Source organism: Ciona intestinalis, chromosome 8, assembly GCF_000224145.3.
Source record: "Ciona intestinalis chromosome 8, KH, whole genome shotgun sequence".
NCBI lineage: Eukaryota > Metazoa > Chordata > Ascidiacea > Phlebobranchia > Cionidae > Ciona > Ciona intestinalis.
In genome coordinates this window covers 3186575-3205964 of record NC_020173.2, presented here as the reverse complement: position 1 = coordinate 3205964, position 19390 = coordinate 3186575, and the positions used below count along the sequence as shown (strand labels likewise).

At 32.9% G+C, this 19390-nt stretch overlaps 3 protein-coding genes across 3 annotated transcripts in view; 2 read left to right on the top strand and 1 right to left on the bottom strand.

The window, feature by feature from the left end:
• The first annotated feature begins 4 nt into the window (after nucleotides 1-4).
• Nucleotides 5-9418, top strand: LOC100187020 (serine/threonine-protein kinase stk11). The gene is made up of 10 exons (XM_002129594.5): nucleotides 5-105; nucleotides 1248-1445; nucleotides 1824-2027; nucleotides 2892-2975; nucleotides 3910-3999; nucleotides 4792-4924; nucleotides 6362-6498; nucleotides 6924-7109; nucleotides 7618-7723; nucleotides 8165-9418. Exons 2-10 carry the CDS (start codon nucleotides 1312-1314, stop codon nucleotides 8576-8578), a joined length of 1488 nt encoding a protein of 495 aa, XP_002129630.1. The 5' UTR covers nucleotides 5-105; nucleotides 1248-1311; the 3' UTR covers nucleotides 8579-9418.
• A 437-nt stretch (nucleotides 9419-9855) lies between these two features.
• Nucleotides 9856-16256, bottom strand: LOC100184626 (mucolipin-3). Its single transcript, XM_002129751.5, has 14 exons — nucleotides 16103-16256; nucleotides 15627-15786; nucleotides 15094-15240; nucleotides 14462-14688; nucleotides 14068-14172; nucleotides 13914-14010; nucleotides 13507-13710; nucleotides 12872-13021; nucleotides 12380-12487; nucleotides 11737-11867; nucleotides 11281-11389; nucleotides 10892-10981; nucleotides 10471-10607; nucleotides 9856-10144 (listed from the first exon to the last, which is right to left on the bottom strand). The coding sequence occupies exons 1-14, from the start codon at nucleotides 16153-16155 to the stop codon at nucleotides 10078-10080; spliced, it is 1785 nt and encodes a 594-aa protein (XP_002129787.1). The 5' UTR covers nucleotides 16156-16256; the 3' UTR covers nucleotides 9856-10077.
• Nucleotides 16257-16700: 444 nt separating this feature from the next.
• The window catches only part of LOC100182262 (sideroflexin-5-like), a 4146-nt gene continuing 1456 nt past the window's right edge, over nucleotides 16701-19390 (top strand). Inside the window, exons 1-6 of the mRNA XM_002129781.5 lie at nucleotides 16701-16831; nucleotides 16954-17127; nucleotides 17426-17617; nucleotides 17903-18059; nucleotides 18613-18814; nucleotides 18964-19081. Coding sequence (XP_002129817.3) covers nucleotides 16784-16831; nucleotides 16954-17127; nucleotides 17426-17617; nucleotides 17903-18059; nucleotides 18613-18814; nucleotides 18964-19081 — 891 coding nt within the window. The 5' untranslated portion in view covers nucleotides 16701-16783. The remainder of the gene's footprint in view (nucleotides 16832-16953; nucleotides 17128-17425; nucleotides 17618-17902; nucleotides 18060-18612; nucleotides 18815-18963; nucleotides 19082-19390) is intronic.

The window sequence follows — 19390 nt, the reverse complement described above, 5'->3', positions numbered from 1 at the left end:
GTTTTCGGTTCATCGTCATTTTTGCGATGTTGTTCGCAATTTTGTGGTTTTCGATCCGGTAAAAGACGTTTTTACAGTTCCTGTTCCGTATTGTACGACGGTATCGTAAGTGTTTGCTGGAAATTTTGTTTCTAGATTGGTACAGTATAAAATATCAAAGTTGTTGTAAATTTGTGCTGCATCATGATAACATTTCATTACGTAGTATGACGTAATATGACGTAGGTTAATATGCGGTGGTTATCATATAGCCTTTGCATTGTAATATAACTGAGACGTTGTGTTAACTTTAACCTATATACTGTTTAATTTGTATGTGTTTCTTGTCTATAGATATTGTTTTACTTTGTTTAATCTTATTGGTTTATTTAAATTTAACATTTTGCAATGCATTAAATTGTATGTATTTAATGTATATATAATTATAGTTTTTATATATGCAGCTCACATATTTAGTATGTATAAAATAACACATATTTTATAAAGTATTTTTTATATCTACTGTATTTAAACTATATAAAGTGACAAAAGCTATGTATATTATTTTTCATTGCTTTGTTTTTATGGTTCAAAATAACATTAATTAATAAGTTTTAATGTGACAACCATTTAAAGTAGTTAATATTTATCATTAATTGATCATAATCAATGGAGTTAGAAGCGTGTCAATGTCATTTAGAATGCCTAAGGCCTAATGTGGTCTGATTGTTTAGAATTTGTGCATAAATAAAATAAACCGCTTTATGCGTTTATATTGGTAACTGTTTATAATTATTATAAGGTGCGTTTTATTTAAAATTATGTCTATAATTATGTTATAACTTAAAATTATAAATTAATGTAGATATGTAGATAAATATTATAAATTAATGTAGATTTATTTTACTGTTTTAGCATAGGTATTACCTTGTATATTATGATTTCTTAATTAGAGTCTAATTGCAATGCATCAAAAAAAAAAATTAAAATAATTGCAATATTTTTTACCGTTTCCAAAATATCAAGCAATTATGCTAGTGGAATGGTGTTAAAACCTATTCAATAATTTGCTGCAATACGATTTCAATACGCAAAAGGTCGGTTCACATAAAATGTTCAATGTTTCAAACAAGGCGGAAAATAGAAATACTACCATAAAGTTTTAGCTAACTTATAACTTTGCAAATAATAGTGTTTTTATTGAAATAATCAGTAACTTCCACTTGGGCAATGAGATTTTTGGTAACATGCTCTTTTCTCTTTTAAAGGAGCCAGGAAATAGATGTTTGGCAACTTATACTTGTATTAGAGCACTCATAGATATCTTTTAAAATGTCTGTGAGTGAATGTGAATTGGGACCAAGTACGAGTCGTGCGGCATTTGCTGTCGGGGGATCAGAAGATGAATACAGGCCGGACGTGGCCGAATTTGCTTGGAATAATATAGAACCTGGATTGTTTACAAGGTATTTGATTCACCTAAGCCAAATTTAAAATGTTTTTTTTATAAGTTTGGCTGTCATATCATTTTTTTGTAAAAGACTGGTTTAATAAAACACTCTGAAAACAACAAAGCATCTGTATTGTATTTTTTTGTGGGTTCATATTTTAACTTTATTCATGGTGTACGATATTTAAACACACCAAATTGTTACATTACGATTGTCAAGTTACATTTTATAATACTTATCTTTAGTTTCTAATGTAAATTTCAATCAACATTGCACAAGTTGGTGGTAATTTCTCAATTTTCCCACCAACTCCTAACACGGGTGGTGTGGTCATTGTGGTTGTGTAACTTGTCGTATAACGGGGGAGGTTGACTATGTTTGTTGTGTACACAGGGTCGATTCTGCTGACATTATCTTTAACACCACCAAGCAAGCAAAGATATACGGGAAATATTTATTTGGAGATATCTTAGGAGAAGGCTCGTATGGGAAAGTTAAAGAAGTTCTTGACACTGAAAGTTTGTGCAGAAGAGCCATTAAAATTATGAAAAAACGGAAACTTAAACGAATTCCAAACGGCGAATCTAATGTGAAAAAGTAAGTTAAACATAATGATGAGGTTAAAATACTTTCACCCTTGACATAAATTTGTGCTTTATTGTGAAGAAATAGTGGGGACAAAGTTGTAGTAAAGGAATTACAATAATTGTACTAGAACTCTTAACTGGTAAACATCATAAATTAGAAGTCAAACAATGCAAATTACATCCTAAAAATTTATACTTTTTGTATTGATAAATGGAGAATCAAAGTACCAAAATAAGAAATGAAGAAACTAATACTGGATATTATCAGTTGTGACATAGGAAGGATGTTTCTATCATTAGAGAAAGAGAAGAATACTCCGCAAATATTGACCAAGTCTTGGCTTCTTTTATCGATTTTATTATCGCGCAATTGGCAGTAGCTTGCTTATAACTTGGGCTGGACACAAAATCTCATAAAAATTGATTCCACCACAACAGTGGCTGTATATTCAGCTATATTGACTTTAACTGTCTTGTCCCATGAGTGACGTGTATAAAATTAATCTCAGTAATTTGTCACAGACATAATTTAGCTGTTAGTTTAAATAAGTGTACTAACTTACATGCTAATACAGCTAAGTTTTTGTTAAAGTTTGTAAAGTATCTAATTTAACATTAAATATTGAAATGATTAAATTGATAAAAAAACAAGCATTAGAAGGGTATGCCATGTGAGCTGTTCAAAGTCTGTATTGTAGTTCACAGAAATTAGGAAGTTTGCCGTTGAATGCAAACATTTGAAATTCTTGGACTTTGTTTCTAAGTATTACACTGAACAGCCTGACAGACCTAATGTCGCTCCTGTCAATCAAATGTCTGATAAATGGTCGTTATTTTATCTTGATAGACATTTACAATGTTATTCAATTTACAGGGAGATACAGTTGCTTCGGAAATTGAAACATAAAAACGTAATTAACTTGGTGGAAGTGATGTACAATAAAGAGAAACAGAAATTATATCCTTTATACCATTAAATATTACACCTTTTTTGGATAAACAATGGTTTAACCTCTTTAATCATATAATTAGTATATATACACATTGTAAGAGTTGTTTTTTAAATTACCAACACTTTTATTGCATGTTCAACTGGATTCTGTTATTAGCATTCGCAATTTTAACAGCTGAGTAAACCTTATAAATAAGTTTGGTAAACCACGGATCTGGAGCATACGTTGTATGTCTGTGTGCTAATGGCTTACAGTGTTCATACAGTAGCATTACTTCAATGGACCAACTTAGCTATATTGTTAATGAATGTTATTCCTTTAATTATCTGTCATTGGATATCTTGTTGCTGTCAACACCAACATAACAATGGAGTTACTGCCTGCGTTTCCCATTAATTACTAAGTGATATTCCTAATATAGGATTTGTTACAATGTTAAACATTCACCTATACCAGTAAATTCTTAAGTACATATCATAAACTGTAAGGATATATTAAGCACACATAGTGAATTATAATTAAATTTGTGATATTGCTAGTTATTTTACAACATTATTCCTATGCCTTTAGTTGTATTAGTAGCATATTTATTGTCCTGACTTTTTGATAAATTTACATGTCATGTTAATGCAATTAGTAAAATATACTCTAGTAGGGTGGGGAAGATGGGACACCTTTAGCACGTAGTATCCAAGTATTCTGATTGTGTTTTAAACAATTAACATAGCTTTATGGGACTGGTAAGGATACAGTTTTATAATTCATTGTTTACTACCAAATGGGTCAAGAAAATAGAATAAAAAGGTGTCCCATCTCTCTCCATCCTACAAAATAACATTACCATACAAGGTATCCTAACACACCTACCATCATGCTATGATGCGATAGTAAGTATTATGATGTCACTATCCCTATATTGCTTCCTTAACCACAACCCACGTATGTTGTGATGGAATTCTGTGTGGCAAACCTCCAGGAAATGTTGGATAATGATCAAATGAAAAGATTCCCAGATTGGCAATCACACTGGTAAGTTAAACCAATTCAAATCTTATTACATACTATAGCCCACTGTTTGTTACGACTACAACTTCATGAGAAGTAGAACCGGGCAAGATTTACAAATTTATAAGAGGTTATTGTTATTAAAACTAGTTTATTATAAATTAGTTTTTAAATGTAAATTCTGTATTAGTACAGTACTATATATAATTAACAAAACTTCCTCAAAATATTGCACAAAAAAATTTCCAAATAGTCAAAATAATTTAGACCATTCTACCAGAAACTTAATGTATTTTTATAATGATCCCTTTTGCCCTTGCTACCCCATGTTGCTTCAGTGCTTTATGAAACAGCTGAATAGCTAGCGACATAATGTTGGTTTAGTGGAATTTCATAATAGCCTTATGTGCTGGACAATTTGTTATCTCAATTCAATAAACTTGTAATAATAAAATTCTTTGAATTTGTTACAAAGTAATTTTTATTATTGTATTGTTAAAGTTGACCTACTAAATGGTATAATTTGGCATGTATTGTGTACCAATAATAAATGGTGTATTTCAACAGCTAACATTTGTTTGGTTCACTTTTTCAAGATAAAGTTATTGTTGCCGCTATGCTTGTAAATTATATATATATAATTCATGAGACATGTTTCGCTAAAAGCTGTAAAATAACATAATTGTGAAAGGTCCCATTAGAGTTTTGTTTTGAAAACTTACAAGTGAAATATTTGACCATTTTATCTTTTTAGTTGTTTGGTCAAAAAAGCTTTTACAGATATTAGCAAAATATTTTACCATTTTAACTTTTCAGTTATTTTGTCCAACTGATATCGGGACTTGAGTATCTTCATAGTCAACATGTCGTCCACAAAGATATCAAACCAAGCAATCTACTTCTTACTAATGATGGAACATTAAAAATAACTGACCTTGGAGTAGCAGAAGTAAGTTAAGGCCTATACATTAAATTCTATGTGGCAATGCACTATGGTGTAGCAAAAAGACTGTTTGCATGGGCCTACCTTCAGGGAAGTAAAAGTAACGGGCTTTAACATCTGGTAATGTGCATACAGCTGCATCATGGGTGTTGAGATAGGGGGTCAACTGTGCTGTAAATCTGTGGCCCCATGAGGTGCCACGCGTAGGGTCAAACCCGTGTAGGTTAGTATAATCTAACTTTTCAAGCAGAAGTCACTTCATAAGCTTTAGAACAGTTTAAGTGTAGAACAATTTTTACCCCAGTGTTAGGTGTCTATACAAACAAGCAGAGCCCTATAGCTAAGGTTCCCTGTATTTGGCTGCTATGAAAATTTGCCACACCATACATAACCTATACTATTTTACCCCTTTATGTCAAAATTTTTGTTTCAATAAAGTTGTGTGTAAAGATTGAATGGTATTTTGTATTCCCTTTCAATGTTGAATATTTCACTTTAATTCAAAGCAAATCACCCAATTGATTTCTTCACACCTTGATTTCCCATGGGGTGGGACAAGTAATTGTGAACTGATGAGATCCATGCTATTATCATTAGAAACCTAATTGAAATTTGTATTAAGCTGCATTTGAGTAATGGTTTTTAAAACCATACATTTTAAAACATGTCTTTTACCATTCTATATGGGTGAGGACGTGAGAGTGTGAGACCCTACAGCGAGGCATGTCAGAGGGCCTGTGATTTATACCACAGTTTCAGTTTAAATGTAGATAAAGTTGATTTACTTAAGTAGCATGTTATGCTATTGGTTTATTTCCACTATTTCTCTGTATACATTAAAATATTTCTACTTTTTTTTAGCCATCTTCAAAAAAAGTCCCACGAGACTTGTGTATGTTGGCATAATTGATGATGATAAATTACTTATGAATATTGACCATACTGGTGGAAACTGTTCAAAAATAGACTTCTGTCCCCCACACACTGTAAAATATCAGCAGCTACTGCATTACTAAATAAATCAATACCTGACATAGTGACATATAGTGTTTTTGAAATTGATTTTTATTGACAGTTTTATGGAAAGCTATTGTAGAGTTTGGATCGATGAATTATTTGCATGTGTTGTTTGCAATTAAGGGATTGTGTTCTTATTTTGACCTAGTCTATAACATATAGTATTTAGTAAGAATTTTAAAAGTTATTTCTTCAAAAAAAATTTTTTTTTAATATTATGTGAATTTATATTTTAGAGTGATTTACCTTAGTTGTATATTTACCCTTTTCTCCTGTATTTTTGCCTGCAGGCATTTAGCCAAGATGGGGTTTGACCCTGCTTATGTTAGATTGACTGATACATCTAGAAAACAAAACAACATTCTCTTAAACAAATCCATTTCTCTAGTATAGCCTCCTTTTTCAAAACGTCCGCTTTACTCCCAGGAATTGGACATGTTCTCACAATGTGACGCATGTTTTACCTCGCAAGGTTCACCTGCATTTCAACCACCAGAAATATCAAATGGAGATGATTCTTTCTCGGGGTTCAAGGTTGATATCTGGTCATCTGGTGTTACTTTGTAAGTTCTCTTGGTGCTCCTTTATTTAGTGTGTAAATGGTGTTAGAAGTTTAAGTATTTGTGCACCTTGGGTGACAGGGTAGGCAGGCAAAACAGGCCAACCCTAAAACTCTTTGCACAATATTAAACAGAAAATATTACAACCAACGAGGTTAAATGACATTTCAGAAGACTGTATGTTTTACTTTCCCTACCTACCCTATATTTAAAGGAGACCAGCATGCAATTATAAAACCCAAAAATGCTTTGTGCTGATTGTTAATTTTATTAACTGAGTATAAAGAGCAATAGGCCAACTGTGGCTTACATTCCAGATCACCTAGCATGTCTCCCCATAATGCCATACCATACCCCTAAAACAATAAAATCTTAAGCATGAATACCAGTAACAATCCGATCTAACCATGTTTTTACATTTCCCTCAGATACAATTTTTGCACTGGCAAGTACCCGTTCGAAGGTGAAAATATTTACAAATTATTTGAGAATATAAGTCGAGGAACGTATACAATACCGGACCATTGTGAATCACAATTGAATTCATTGTTATCGGGAATGCTGAAATATAATGCAGATGAAAGGCTTTCCATTCAACAAATAAAAAGTCATGAGTAAGTTGTAATTTAGGTTTATTATTATTATAAACATGTTTTGAAAAAGTCAATGACGTAATTTTAAGCAGTTTGTACCAGTCTAGTAATACTTATATTATATGAATATATGATGTCCAGTGATGTGACTTAGTGGTTAGGTGCTTGCATTGTAACCAAAGGATACTGGGTTCAATGCTCGACACTAACAGGCGTAGACACTTAATGGATAATGGATATTGCCGGTATTGTAACCAAAAACAGAGCTTGGTTTGCCTTTTATTGGATTCAGTCTTTATCTCATATTAACAGCTTGTATACGTCATTGTACGGTTACTTAGTATAATTTCTCTCTATATAGTTGTAGGACCCTATTAATCTACCGATTTTGCCCTAAATTCAATACTCACTAGCAACCTGTGTTAGGCCTTAATTCATAGAATAGAATACAGAATGGAGCCTTGTATCATAATTCATAATAATACAAATATTTAAAAATAAATCATTAATTAACTATATATATACACAGATGGGTAAAACGAAGACACCACAGATTTGAACCACCAGTTAAAATACCGGCAAACACAAACACAGATGATCCACACAGAGGAATGACTGTTATACCTTATTTAGAGGTGAGTGTTTTGATAGACACCAACTTTTTAAATGTAGGGGAGACAGGAATGGTTGAATACATAACCATATAAAAATGATCTAACTGATTGGTTTAGATGATAATTAATTGAATAATGTAGTGCAAAAAATTCCAGAGTAGGCTGCATATTGCGCCGTTTCTGGTTTGATTAGTTAACACTGTCAGAAAATCAGTGTTATTAGTTAACACTGTCAGAAAATCAGTGTTAGGCTAAAGTTATATTTACCAAGATTTATAATGGTTTGCTGCTTCTGTTTGTTTGTGTTTTTAATACTATATAGTTTTATTTATAACTTTTGCTTTTAACTATCCCTGCGTTATAAAATCTTGCCGCTTATGATCCTAGTTGTGCAGAATGTTTTCGTCATGATGCCCTGCAAACTAAATCTTCTGTTTTTGCTAATTTTACCACCCCACATAGGAGTTACACGGTTACAACGACAAACCGACCCAATCCCCTGGTGAGGAAGAGGGACTTCCCCTAAACTATGAATTCCGCCAAATATCGAGAAACGATTCCCACCTGGGGAACCCCCACCACGGAGAAGAGCTAATTATCGGTACAAACTCATTATCAACTTTCAGCCAAGACATCAAACCTCCACTGCCACAAATGTTAGACTCTGAAGTCCGAACTATTATCAACAACGACTCACCTGCCTCTCTAGCACCACATAGTGGTTCGGTTTCAAGCGCCAATGGCCGAGTAAATGAAAATAATGAAGCTTCTAACAATAAGAGGGGTAGTAGTAAACGTTCTTCTTCTAAAAGCAGCAGCCAACGTTCGTCAAGATCATCACTACAAAAGTTTAAATCAATGTGCTCACAATCTTAAGTAAACCCGCATAGTTGGATTCTTGATCGTAAATCGAGTTTTTGCATCCCAATGATCCCATGGTAAGGCGCAATAAAGCGGGTCACAGGCAGGGGTGTATCCAGGTTGGTGAAGGGGTCTGGACCACTCTTTTAAAAAAAAAAATAAAAAATGCTTTAATTGCCGCATACTGGTTTCTAAGCGTCACATGAACTAATGTTTCAAAAAACACTTTGACCTCCTTTTTTCAAATTCCTGGATACTTCCCTAGTCACAGGTACATTTCGATAGATACAATTGCTAACAGATTGAAATATTTTTTTTTAAGTTCTCTCCCCTTATAAAGGTTAAAATCAGAAGACTGTCTTGCTTTCTTTATGTGCAGCAATTGTTGGCTGAAATCCTGTGCAGAATGTATTGCAAAACTTTATTGCATTGTATGCACCACTGTACTGCATTCAACATATGGGTAATGGTGCGATTCAATGTACATACCCCACACTGTGAGCAATTGCATGGCATGCCGCTGTCGCAGCAATTATTATTTTCTCTTTTTTTACGTCAAAAGAACTGCTTACATACCAGATGTATTACCCTGTTTTCAAAAAATGATTTAGTTAAAAACAAATTCATTTCATGCAATTGTTTGAGATATTTTTATTTATTATTTTAGCTTCTGATTATGGACGCAAGACAATACGTTCTCAGTATTCAAACTTTGCAAAAACTGAATACGTTACAAGCTTTTGCTGGATAAGCTTTAAATAAAACTGAATGAAATTGTAAATTCAGTCAAATTCTCTGCTTGAGATTGTGAGAGTTTTTCACTATTGTTTTGAATATTAAACTTGCACATCAATATCGTATTTTAGACACCTAATAGCCGATAATGTAGTGGTACAATGGGCATGCAGCGTGCCACCCCATAGACCAGGAAATTTAAAGCTAAGTTTACACACGGGATGACACGACCCTGAGACTAAAGCTCCAAAGCACATTGGTTACTACTAAAGTGTCGTTCCCGAGGACATGTCTTTATCTGTTTGAAGCATTAAACATCCTTCGGTCATAATGCAAGCGCTTAACTACCAAGCTATGCTGGCGAGCTAAGCAGCTGTAAGGCACAACTTCTTCTCTAAGGTTCTTATGACATTGTATATACATAAATAACAAACTGTTCACCTGTATAGATTCAAATATCTGTGGTTTCTTTCCACTTTAAAGCCAATGCCTTTGCCATCAACTAAGCTATGCATTTCACCAACTAATCATCTATATATGCAAGCTCATACCTTCAGTAAAATTACTGTTCATACAGTAAAATGAATTTTATTGAGCGATTAAAAGGCTTACAGAAGTAATGAACAATAAAAGGCAAGTGGCGTGAATTAAATTAAAACAGAAGCAACATATACTATTGCACAAAGTGCTGAACTGCAAGAAATTTGGTGTTTAGAATTCAAGCATAGTTATATATAAGAATGAAGAGAAGTACGGTTATGACAATTTATAGAGTATTGTTACGTAATAATCAAGATGTCATCATCTGTGTTTTCACATTCACTCTGCTCGTCATCAGTGCTAATGCTGAAATATTAAATAGTAATTATATATTTAAGAGTATAATTTTTGAGTAGTTAAGGTATGTTAAATTCTAATAATTCAACCAGGAGATTATAAGTAAATTGTGTATGCAGCCTTAGGTTTAACAAATTGACTGTGGGCATAGGAGTGGCAACCATAGATAAGTCAATCAAGTTCCCATACATGAGGATATAAATGCACAAGGAAAAAGTTAACTAAGGAATTAGAATTTATCTACAAAGTGCATAAATCAAGTACCTAACAAGGATACCTATGTTATAATTACTATATTTAAGTACATTATTACTACATTATAACCAAGTACTTACTCAGGGTCATTATTCCTATACAAGCAGCAACAACAGTAAGTATCGGAATTATAATTAAACTCAATATCTTCCTCCAAACCTTCAGATATAAACTTCTGGATTTCAGATTGTGGTGGAAACCCTTCTTTCTGCCATTCCTGTAAGTAAATGAATGTAATTTATTTATCCTCCTATAGCAGGAAACCACAGTTGTTTTATTACGGTTGTTCTGTTCCATACACATTATAACCACATATGAGTTACTGCATATGTAACTTTATGAGTAATTTTTTTTGTATTGGACAACCCATATGAGACCAATGTGTTAGCATTTACATGTCTTTCACGAGGACACTTATAGTTATACCAACATACGCAACAGTGATAAAATAGATTACCACTAAACACATTGGGTTACTGTTATACATACATATGGTATTACCTGAATAGTTTCATAAGTCTCCATAATCACAGCAATAAATAAACTAAGCACCACGTAAATGAACAAAGCGATGAAAGTGTAAAGGTAGACCTGTGAAGGGGAGGGTTTACAGTTAAAGTTATGCAACATGTATATGTACTTGATATATAAAGATACACATTATTCACCGTGTGTGTATGGTGTGTAAGCACAGACCTGTGGTATAACTTAACAGTGTGCATGAGATGTACGAATACGTCACTATGTGTGTCTGGTGCATTATAAGACACTTATGTCATAACTTGACGGTGAGCATAAGGCGAACAAACACACCACATGTGTCTGGTGTACAAGAAGAGACCCATGTTGTTACAGTCATATATTAATCACATCACATGAAGAAAAATCACCTGTGAGAACACCCATGCCAAGTTACTTGTCTTAGCCATCTCTTCAAACGTCATATACATGTCATCACCATTTATTAGCGAGAATAAAGCTTCTGACGTCACAACAGGGCTGTAATAATAGGTGTTTTTACAAATACAGCATAATAGTACTACAGCAAAACTCAATTATTAAATGTGGAAAATACTGTAGACTTTAGCTCTATCTGATTTTATAGACACCTAACAACAGGGTAAAGCCTATTTTTAGGTGTAAAAGTGGGTGCTACAACATATGATGTCACTCCCGTTCTGAAAATTGAAGTGCATGTCATTCCAGGCACTCTAACATTATGCCTATGATCTTAAAATAGGAAAATCGGATATTTTTTTAAATTAAAAATACTTTTTGTATATTTATGGCTGACAATTTAGACAACCACCACAATGATGATGTTAGCATGACTGAAACTGACTTACTTGCGAAACTTATGATGGTAGGGTCCCAATACAACCCACCCACAGAACATGTACCCAAGGTATAACAGTGATGCACAAACCATAAACCGCAACACATGTGGCATTGCATTCTTTAGTGTCAACACTAGAATCTGAAATTTATAAAGAATTGCTTTATTGGTTATATGTGGAATATTTCAGACTGCTTTGTGATAATTGTGAGATTATAAGATTATATTCTCTGCAAGTGAGGTTTTCAGGCATGGCACACCATGGGATTTAGGCCGGAGCTGGCCCATTAACCCGCCACCCATGGTGCTACAAGTCAAACTGTCCAACAACACAATAAAGTGACCACTGGGTTAGATTAAAGTGACCACTGGGTTAGAGTAATATCTGTTAAAAGAATTTTGCTCAGTAACACAATGCAATGCAAGTGCCCAATTACTGAGGCACTGTGTATAATAACATGCTTATTTCGCAACATAAAATGAAAAATTAGTAATAACTAAAGTCTGCTGCTTGTATTTAATACATTTTATTTAAACAAAGTTACAACAGCATTGTATGCAAGCTTTTAAACAGTTGCATGCAATGTATGACCATCTTATAAAAACAATGGCTTTGTATGGAGTTATGCATGCTTGTATAACGTTATACTCACATTATATTGATGGAAATATCCCACGTAACGTAACACACCCACCCAAACACATAAACATCCAACACCAAGAAACAAACTGCATGAATCGTAGTTTACGGTCCCATACCACTGTGGAATGAACATACTGTGAAATTTGGTTTGAACATACTGTGAAATTTGGTTTACTAACTATATATGGGAACAGACATTGGAAAATTGGTTCGGTTTTATGTTATATAGTTGTGGGCGGTATTTGTAACATAAACTGTGCATAGGAGGGTCATTTTTACCACTATGACTTTTTACAGTTACCTTTTTGATCATACCAACATAAATGACTGACACTAGTAAACAATCTGTTACATTTAAAGTTATAGCGATATGTATGCTAAAAGTGTACTTTAGGTTAGTGGGTTAGGATTCTTCACTAGCACCAAATTAAATTCTTAACCACCAAATTACCCAGTAAATAATATGAGAACAAAATCACCTAATAATAAAAAAAAAAGTTACCTGCATTTGTAGTGCCATCTTTATAATTGAACCAGTTATGGTTAATATATCACTGATTATAATTAGGAGGTACCACCCGTTAACAAACTCTAGTTTAGTCCACCAGCTCAATCTTTTTTCGTGATGCTTTTTGTAATATCGCTCGAATGACTAAAAATATGTTGAATATATACACTGTTGCTGAATAAACAATATGTTGAATAATAATTTTAAACTATTGCTGCCATATTGTAATTTAATGAAGCTTTTCTGGACCATGTATCAATTATGTTTATCGGTTATGATTAGAACATTATAAAAATACCAAGGTATCAACACTAAATACAGTTTTTCTAGTAATGTAGTTTAGAAACATAATGCAAACAAAACAGAATTTTTCAGCATAGCATGAATGCCTCGCTACAGGGGAATATTTTATTGTATAAAAGTGAAAATATTGTATTTTATATGAGTGAAGTCCCTCAGCGAGACATCCAAAACAGTAGGTAAACTACTTAGACAAACTAATTGCGATACCTGGCCGAGTCCAAACACCACTAAAACGTCAATACTCGACCAGGAAATTGAACCCGTTGCATCCCTACATGGACTTAAGTAAGTATACCATACTCTGTTTATAACCTCATCAGATTTACCTTTCTAAGTCGCTGAGCTCTCCAAACGGACCTTGTGCATAAGATCATAGAAGCACAACACGTTACTATGATGAAACAATCAAGAAACAATAAAAAACTATCAAATATTTTAGCAGGTGTAGCACTGTGACATGGGGTGAGACCGAATTGCGAGGAAATAGCTTCAATTATTATCCCATTGTGACGCTGGTTGTTGAAATTAACCTGCGTAGAATAAAGGGAGATGTTATCATACCTGGAAATTAAACGGCAATTTAGCAAATGCCATGAATTTTCGATGAAATGTTACAATCTATGATATGTCAACCTGCCTTCCCATTTCTGGGCAAATATTATAACAGTACCACAGCTTTAAATCACTTTCACTATCTATATATTAAAACTGCATAAAAGTCAAGAGAGCTTACCGATATTGACACATTATAACAATCAGCTTGATAATAACTCGCCGGATTCTTCAACCAAATTGTTCGAACACCAAATTTTAAATCCAGATTGATCAGCCTAGAAGAAACATTTATATTAAAGCAAAGTTTTAGCTATGCAATGAATGTAACTTACCCGTGGAAATCAATACTATACGATGAACCATTGCATAATGGGACAGATTGGTTAAAATCCACTGTTAGTTCATTCTTGTTCCATTTACGAAGAAACATACATGTTCTGTATGAGGAAGAAATGATAATGTGATATATACTGATATACACAAAATAAGTGATGGTTATGTAACTGTGTATGCTGACTATATACAATTATCTGTAGCTGTTATTGTTTAATTGATTGGATATGTCATTTGAGGACATTGATTAAGTCTAGTCATAACACATTTAGATTAAGTAGCTTAAAAACCAACAGAAAGCTATATATAGCTACATCAGTGTGTTTGTATTACAACTTATACAAATATTAACGCTATGCCAATATATGAAGATTAAAATTTATAAAAACTTACTTATTTCTTGATTTTGGATTAAACTGAAAAGTTTCATTTTCTATTTGGTAGTCTGTGTATTGATCCACACACATATAGACTGGTGGGGGTGAAGTGTCGTGTTTAGATGAAACTTTGTGGGGGTTGTTACTTCTATTGGAAGTTGGTTTGGCCATCGGACAATTAATAGTGGGTCCCATTTGTAAATATCCATAAATTCCAACAGAAGAATTCTTTAACTTGACATACTGAAACAAAATTTAATATTTAAAGACGTAATAAAATGTTCATAAATGCATCAGCCAGAAACTGCTGAAAAACAAAATAAAATGTATTGCTTATCTATATATTTGCACTTAGCATTACAATTCAAAACTAAGAAATGGCTTAAATTTACCCTAGCAGCCAACTTTTTAAAAAGAAGGGTAGACAGGAATAGTTAGACGGATTCCTATGAAGCAAATCTAACTGTATTGTTGTAATGTACACTAATTAACACCAAAATACCAGCCTGCCCACCCTACCCAAAATATAAACCTGCCCACCTTACCGCACCAGGTTTGGTGCATATACCTAAAATCGGTTAAGTGGCCACTGTAATCAAAGGTAAGCCCACTGCACTATAAGACCCCACCAATTGGTTAAACAATTACCTGTTGTCTGAGATAGTTGACTTTTGAATAAACTTCATTCTTCTCATAAAGTCGACTCACATTGTTCATCAGATTATGTCGAAACACTTCAAGATTATCGTCCATGAAAGCAACTCTGTCTTGGTTATGTTGGCCAAATATTATTAACTGAAAAATAAGGAATGACATGTTGATTGAATGAATGTATAATTAATTTTCCTGTTGCTAGGCAATATTATACATTTTAATTAGGGTAGTACATTACTGTAGGCACATTTTGAACAGATAATTATATAAAAAAAAGATTTTTATTTTGAGGTTTTCAAAAGCATCAGTATTTCTGGTTTATACACAGCATGAAAAATTTATGACTAGGTACTTTAGTTTACGATAGTTTACAAGAGAAAGAGAGAGAGAGAGAGAGAGAGAGGGGAATGGAACTGGTACCATGCACCATTGAAATGATTGCAACATATATTGTGACAAGTTTGCATTTTAAAAGTCTGGTGACTAAGAAAATAACAACAAGATAACAAATATAATGTAAAATTAACCTGTATTGTGACAAAAGTTATCTTAAATATTTGTATCGTCAATTTGAATGGCTTTCTTTTTCTATATTTGTACTTCTGACACGGATTCATGAAAAAGTATTTTAATTCCTTTCTTAATCGTTCGTGAGTTCGAGAGCCACTCGTACTAGCCATACTCACCCTGCAATAACAACCATAGTTAGTCAAACTATTTATCGTATTTAAACATTTCAATAATTAATTTTTAAAGGGGAATGTAACTGAATGAAAAAGAGTTAATTTAAATATGTTCCAATCATTTCAAATATTACAATACTTAAAAAAAAATTCAAACACATGTGAAATATGAATTTAAAACGTTTTAAAGGTAAACATTGAGGCTACTACCCATATTCATATAGCATATATTAACCCTTAAATATGAAAACATTTAAAAAAGATTGTAAGTATAAATAAAACGTGTAAGCTTATATTTTTAACACACAAACATATTTTACCTGTGTTCAAATCTTGCTGGTGAATTTAAACGTACTGTACGCCTAGATGTCATTTGTATGTTACAACCTATTCATGTTTGATACGATGTATTTCATAACTTTGTACAAAGTGCACAATAAACAGGAAATTCTTTTTTCTTTTTCTCTTGAAATAGATACGAGAGAAGTTGAGAAAAAAGTTCTGCAGTCAAGCGTTGCAGGTAAACAAACGCAGCAGGGAACGTGCTCAGTTGCTGTTTGGGTTTTGTGGGTGAGGTTGTATTATTTTGTTATGGTTATAGTTAATATATGATAAAAAACATTGTTACGATTTCTTCGAGTTTGTAATAGAACATACTAATTGACGATTGCGATTGTACAGGTTTTTCTTTTGTATGTTCGAATCTGCGCTAACTTTTTAACGTTTACACAAAAAATGTTATATAGTAGGGTGGGGGAAGATGGGACACCTTCTCAATCTATTTTCTTCTCCACTTTGTTAGTAAACAAACATTCAACGATTTTTTATAAAACTTTATTCTCACGGCTCCCATAGATCGTTGTTAATTATTTAAAACACATCAGGATATTTGGTTATTATGTGCAAAAGTTGTCCCATCTTCCCCCACCCCACTATATATTTGTATTAACAGACACTTTAGCAATTCGTTTTTACTGTTTCCTAAAGGTGTATTTTAGACTATGTCGGCAGACAAACCATTTACATTAGGATCATCAAAATATAACCAGGTGGGGTTAAATATAAAAACTATCAAATTTACTCTAACTTTATTACTCAAAAATTCAATTACATTTATTAATTACATATTTATATATGTGATAATTTTTTTTACAAGTTATAAATATTTCAGGACACATTTACTGGACGTTTTCAACACTTTCTTGATGTAATTGACCCAAGGACACTACTCACAAGTGACCAACAACTTCAAGATTCAATAAAATTGCTAAAAAGTTACCAAGATGGAACAATTTCTCCAACTGTTACCAATTCTGAGTTGTGGAAAGCACAGAAGATTAAACAAGTACTTTTTTTATATATATATTTTTTTACAAACTTTTCAGGACACCATAGAGATAATTTTGAAAAAGAAAGTTACTCTTCAATAAATGCTTTGACAATTAACAGTGGAGATAAATTTTAACAATTCTTTGATGGTCACCCCTTTACGTAGGATCTTACCTTTATAAAACAGAATAGGCAGTGTCGGGTTAATGGACCAACTCTATTCTAAATCCCAGATCCCATTGCTTGCCTTTGCTATACAGAACTTTTCTCATATATATAAAATTGCATTTTACACTCCTTACACTTCCACACAGGCAATCATTCATCCAGACACTGATGAAAAGATAATGATGCCGTTCAGAATGTCTGGTTTTGTTCCATTTGGAACCCCCATAGTTGTTGGCCTTCTGCTTCCAAACCAAACTCTTGTTTCAACAGTGTTCTGGCAGTGGTTGAATCAAAGCCATAATGCTTGTGTTAATTATAGCAATAGAAACGCAACACAGGTTAATAATAGTTACTTCTGTTGATCATGGTGTATGATTACATTATGTGTATATAAAAACACCCAGGTTATAACTTGACAGTAAGCCATATCTGTCTGGTGTATAAGACGCCATTCATGTTATAACTCAACAGTGAGCATAAGGTGTATGGATACACAATATATATCTGCCCTATCTGGTGTATGAAAAAACACCCATGCTATAACTTGACAGTGAACATAAGGTGTTTAACCATTCCTTTCCTACCCATATGAACAATAACCCTACCATACATTGATTTCTCAGAACACATCTATGACAGATTTTATATCTGGCTACACTGGAGCAGTCACAAGCGCTGTAGGAATAGCCCTTGGTTTAAATGCTCTGATCAAAAGATCAACCAAATTAAGTCCAATTACAAGATCACTTATTCAAAGATTTGTACCTTTTCCTGCCGTTGGTAAATATTGGTTTAATTATTATTAAATTACCAGAATAGATTCATTTCTGTAATTCGTATATTTATATTCAATGCAGGTATGCTTTTAAGAAAACTGAATATACATATTCACATACTGATAGTGTAGTTAGTTGGGCTATCTCTGCCCTGATTGGTATTTGGTTACTTGTAAGCTACTGTGCTTCTAGATAAAAAATATATAAATTTTTTCTAGAAATCATAATATAAATCCGAACATTTGTTTTATAAAAATGTTAGATAGGATATTTATATATATATACATTTTTTTGAAGGTAAACATTTTTTTACACGATTTACAAAACAATTAATATATATATATATGATTCCCCAACTGTTTCAACTTTCATAACACCATACACCAATGATATTGAATCTTATGTGACAAATACGCCCACAGAAGTGTGAAGTTATCATATAAAAACTCACAAAGTAAACACAGTCCATGTGTATTGATTTTTACATTGATTTAATGATCTTGAGCTGCCAATAACGACCTTAGTGTCAATAATTACAATCCATCAAAACTCCCCAGCCACTGCCAGTGTATGCAATGTTGTACTGATGAGACACAGTGAGCTCAATACTGGGATTGAAGTGACAGATTCAAATAATCAAGTGGTTGGTGTATCAAAACTCGCTGCTAAGAAAGCTTTGGTTGAAACAGCAATGACGCGAGCATTCTTACCAGCTCCTATACTTCTTATACCACCTGTGGTAATGACTATGCTGGAAAGGTTAGAGATAATAAAAGTAGAATAAATGTAACTTATTTACAGAACGTTTTACATCTCTAAATATTAGTATTTCTAATGACAATTTTATGCTGAACAGTTTAAATATAAATTCATATACAAAATATCCTTAACGTATTTAATTCACACAGAACCAAGTGGTTTCCAAGGTATCCACGATTTAATCTTCCCATGCAAGCCTTTCTAGTCACTGCTTCATTTGGATTGGCTCTCCCACTTGCTATTGCTCTTTTCCCACAGAAATCAAAGGTAAAATAGGTTCCAATAGACCAACCCATATTTTACAACTAGTTTTTACAAGTACTATTATTTTTAATTCAAGTAGATTTACCTGTAGCATGTTTTTAGTGACTAATTTTGACGCTAATTCCCTTCTTTTTAATCAATTTGATTTTTGCAACAGCAATGACAATCATTGTTATATTAACAAAGGATTATTTCCAAGTATCTGCCATTTATGGAATCCTCCATGGTTACAAAACATACTCATACAATGTCTCATATTACCCCATTCTATTTCCATAATTACCTAAATTATGAAGTTAACCAAAGTAATTT

Excerpts from the sequence above, each read along its gene's own strand:
- LOC100187020 (XM_002129594.5), top strand. The coding sequence starts at position 1,312 with ATGTCTGTGAGTGAATGTGAATTGGGACCAAGTACGAGTCGTGCGGCA. Across the intron at positions 2,976-3,909 it reads AATAAAGAGAAACAGAAATT|GTATGTTGTGATGGAATTCT; the intron begins ATATCCTTTATA and ends ACCACAACCCAC. Across the intron at positions 4,925-6,361 it reads CTGACCTTGGAGTAGCAGAA|GAATTGGACATGTTCTCACA; the intron begins GTAAGTTAAGGC and ends CTTTACTCCCAG.
- LOC100184626 (XM_002129751.5), bottom strand. The coding sequence starts at position 16,155 with ATGACATCTAGGCGTACAGTACGTTTAAATTCACCAGCAAGATTTGAA. Across the intron at positions 13,711-13,913 it reads GTTATAATGTGTCAATATCG|GTTAATTTCAACAACCAGCG; the intron begins GTAAGCTCTCTT and ends TATTCTACGCAG. Across the intron at positions 11,868-12,379 it reads GATATTTCCATCAATATAAT|ATTCTAGTGTTGACACTAAA; the intron begins GTGAGTATAACG and ends TATAAATTTCAG.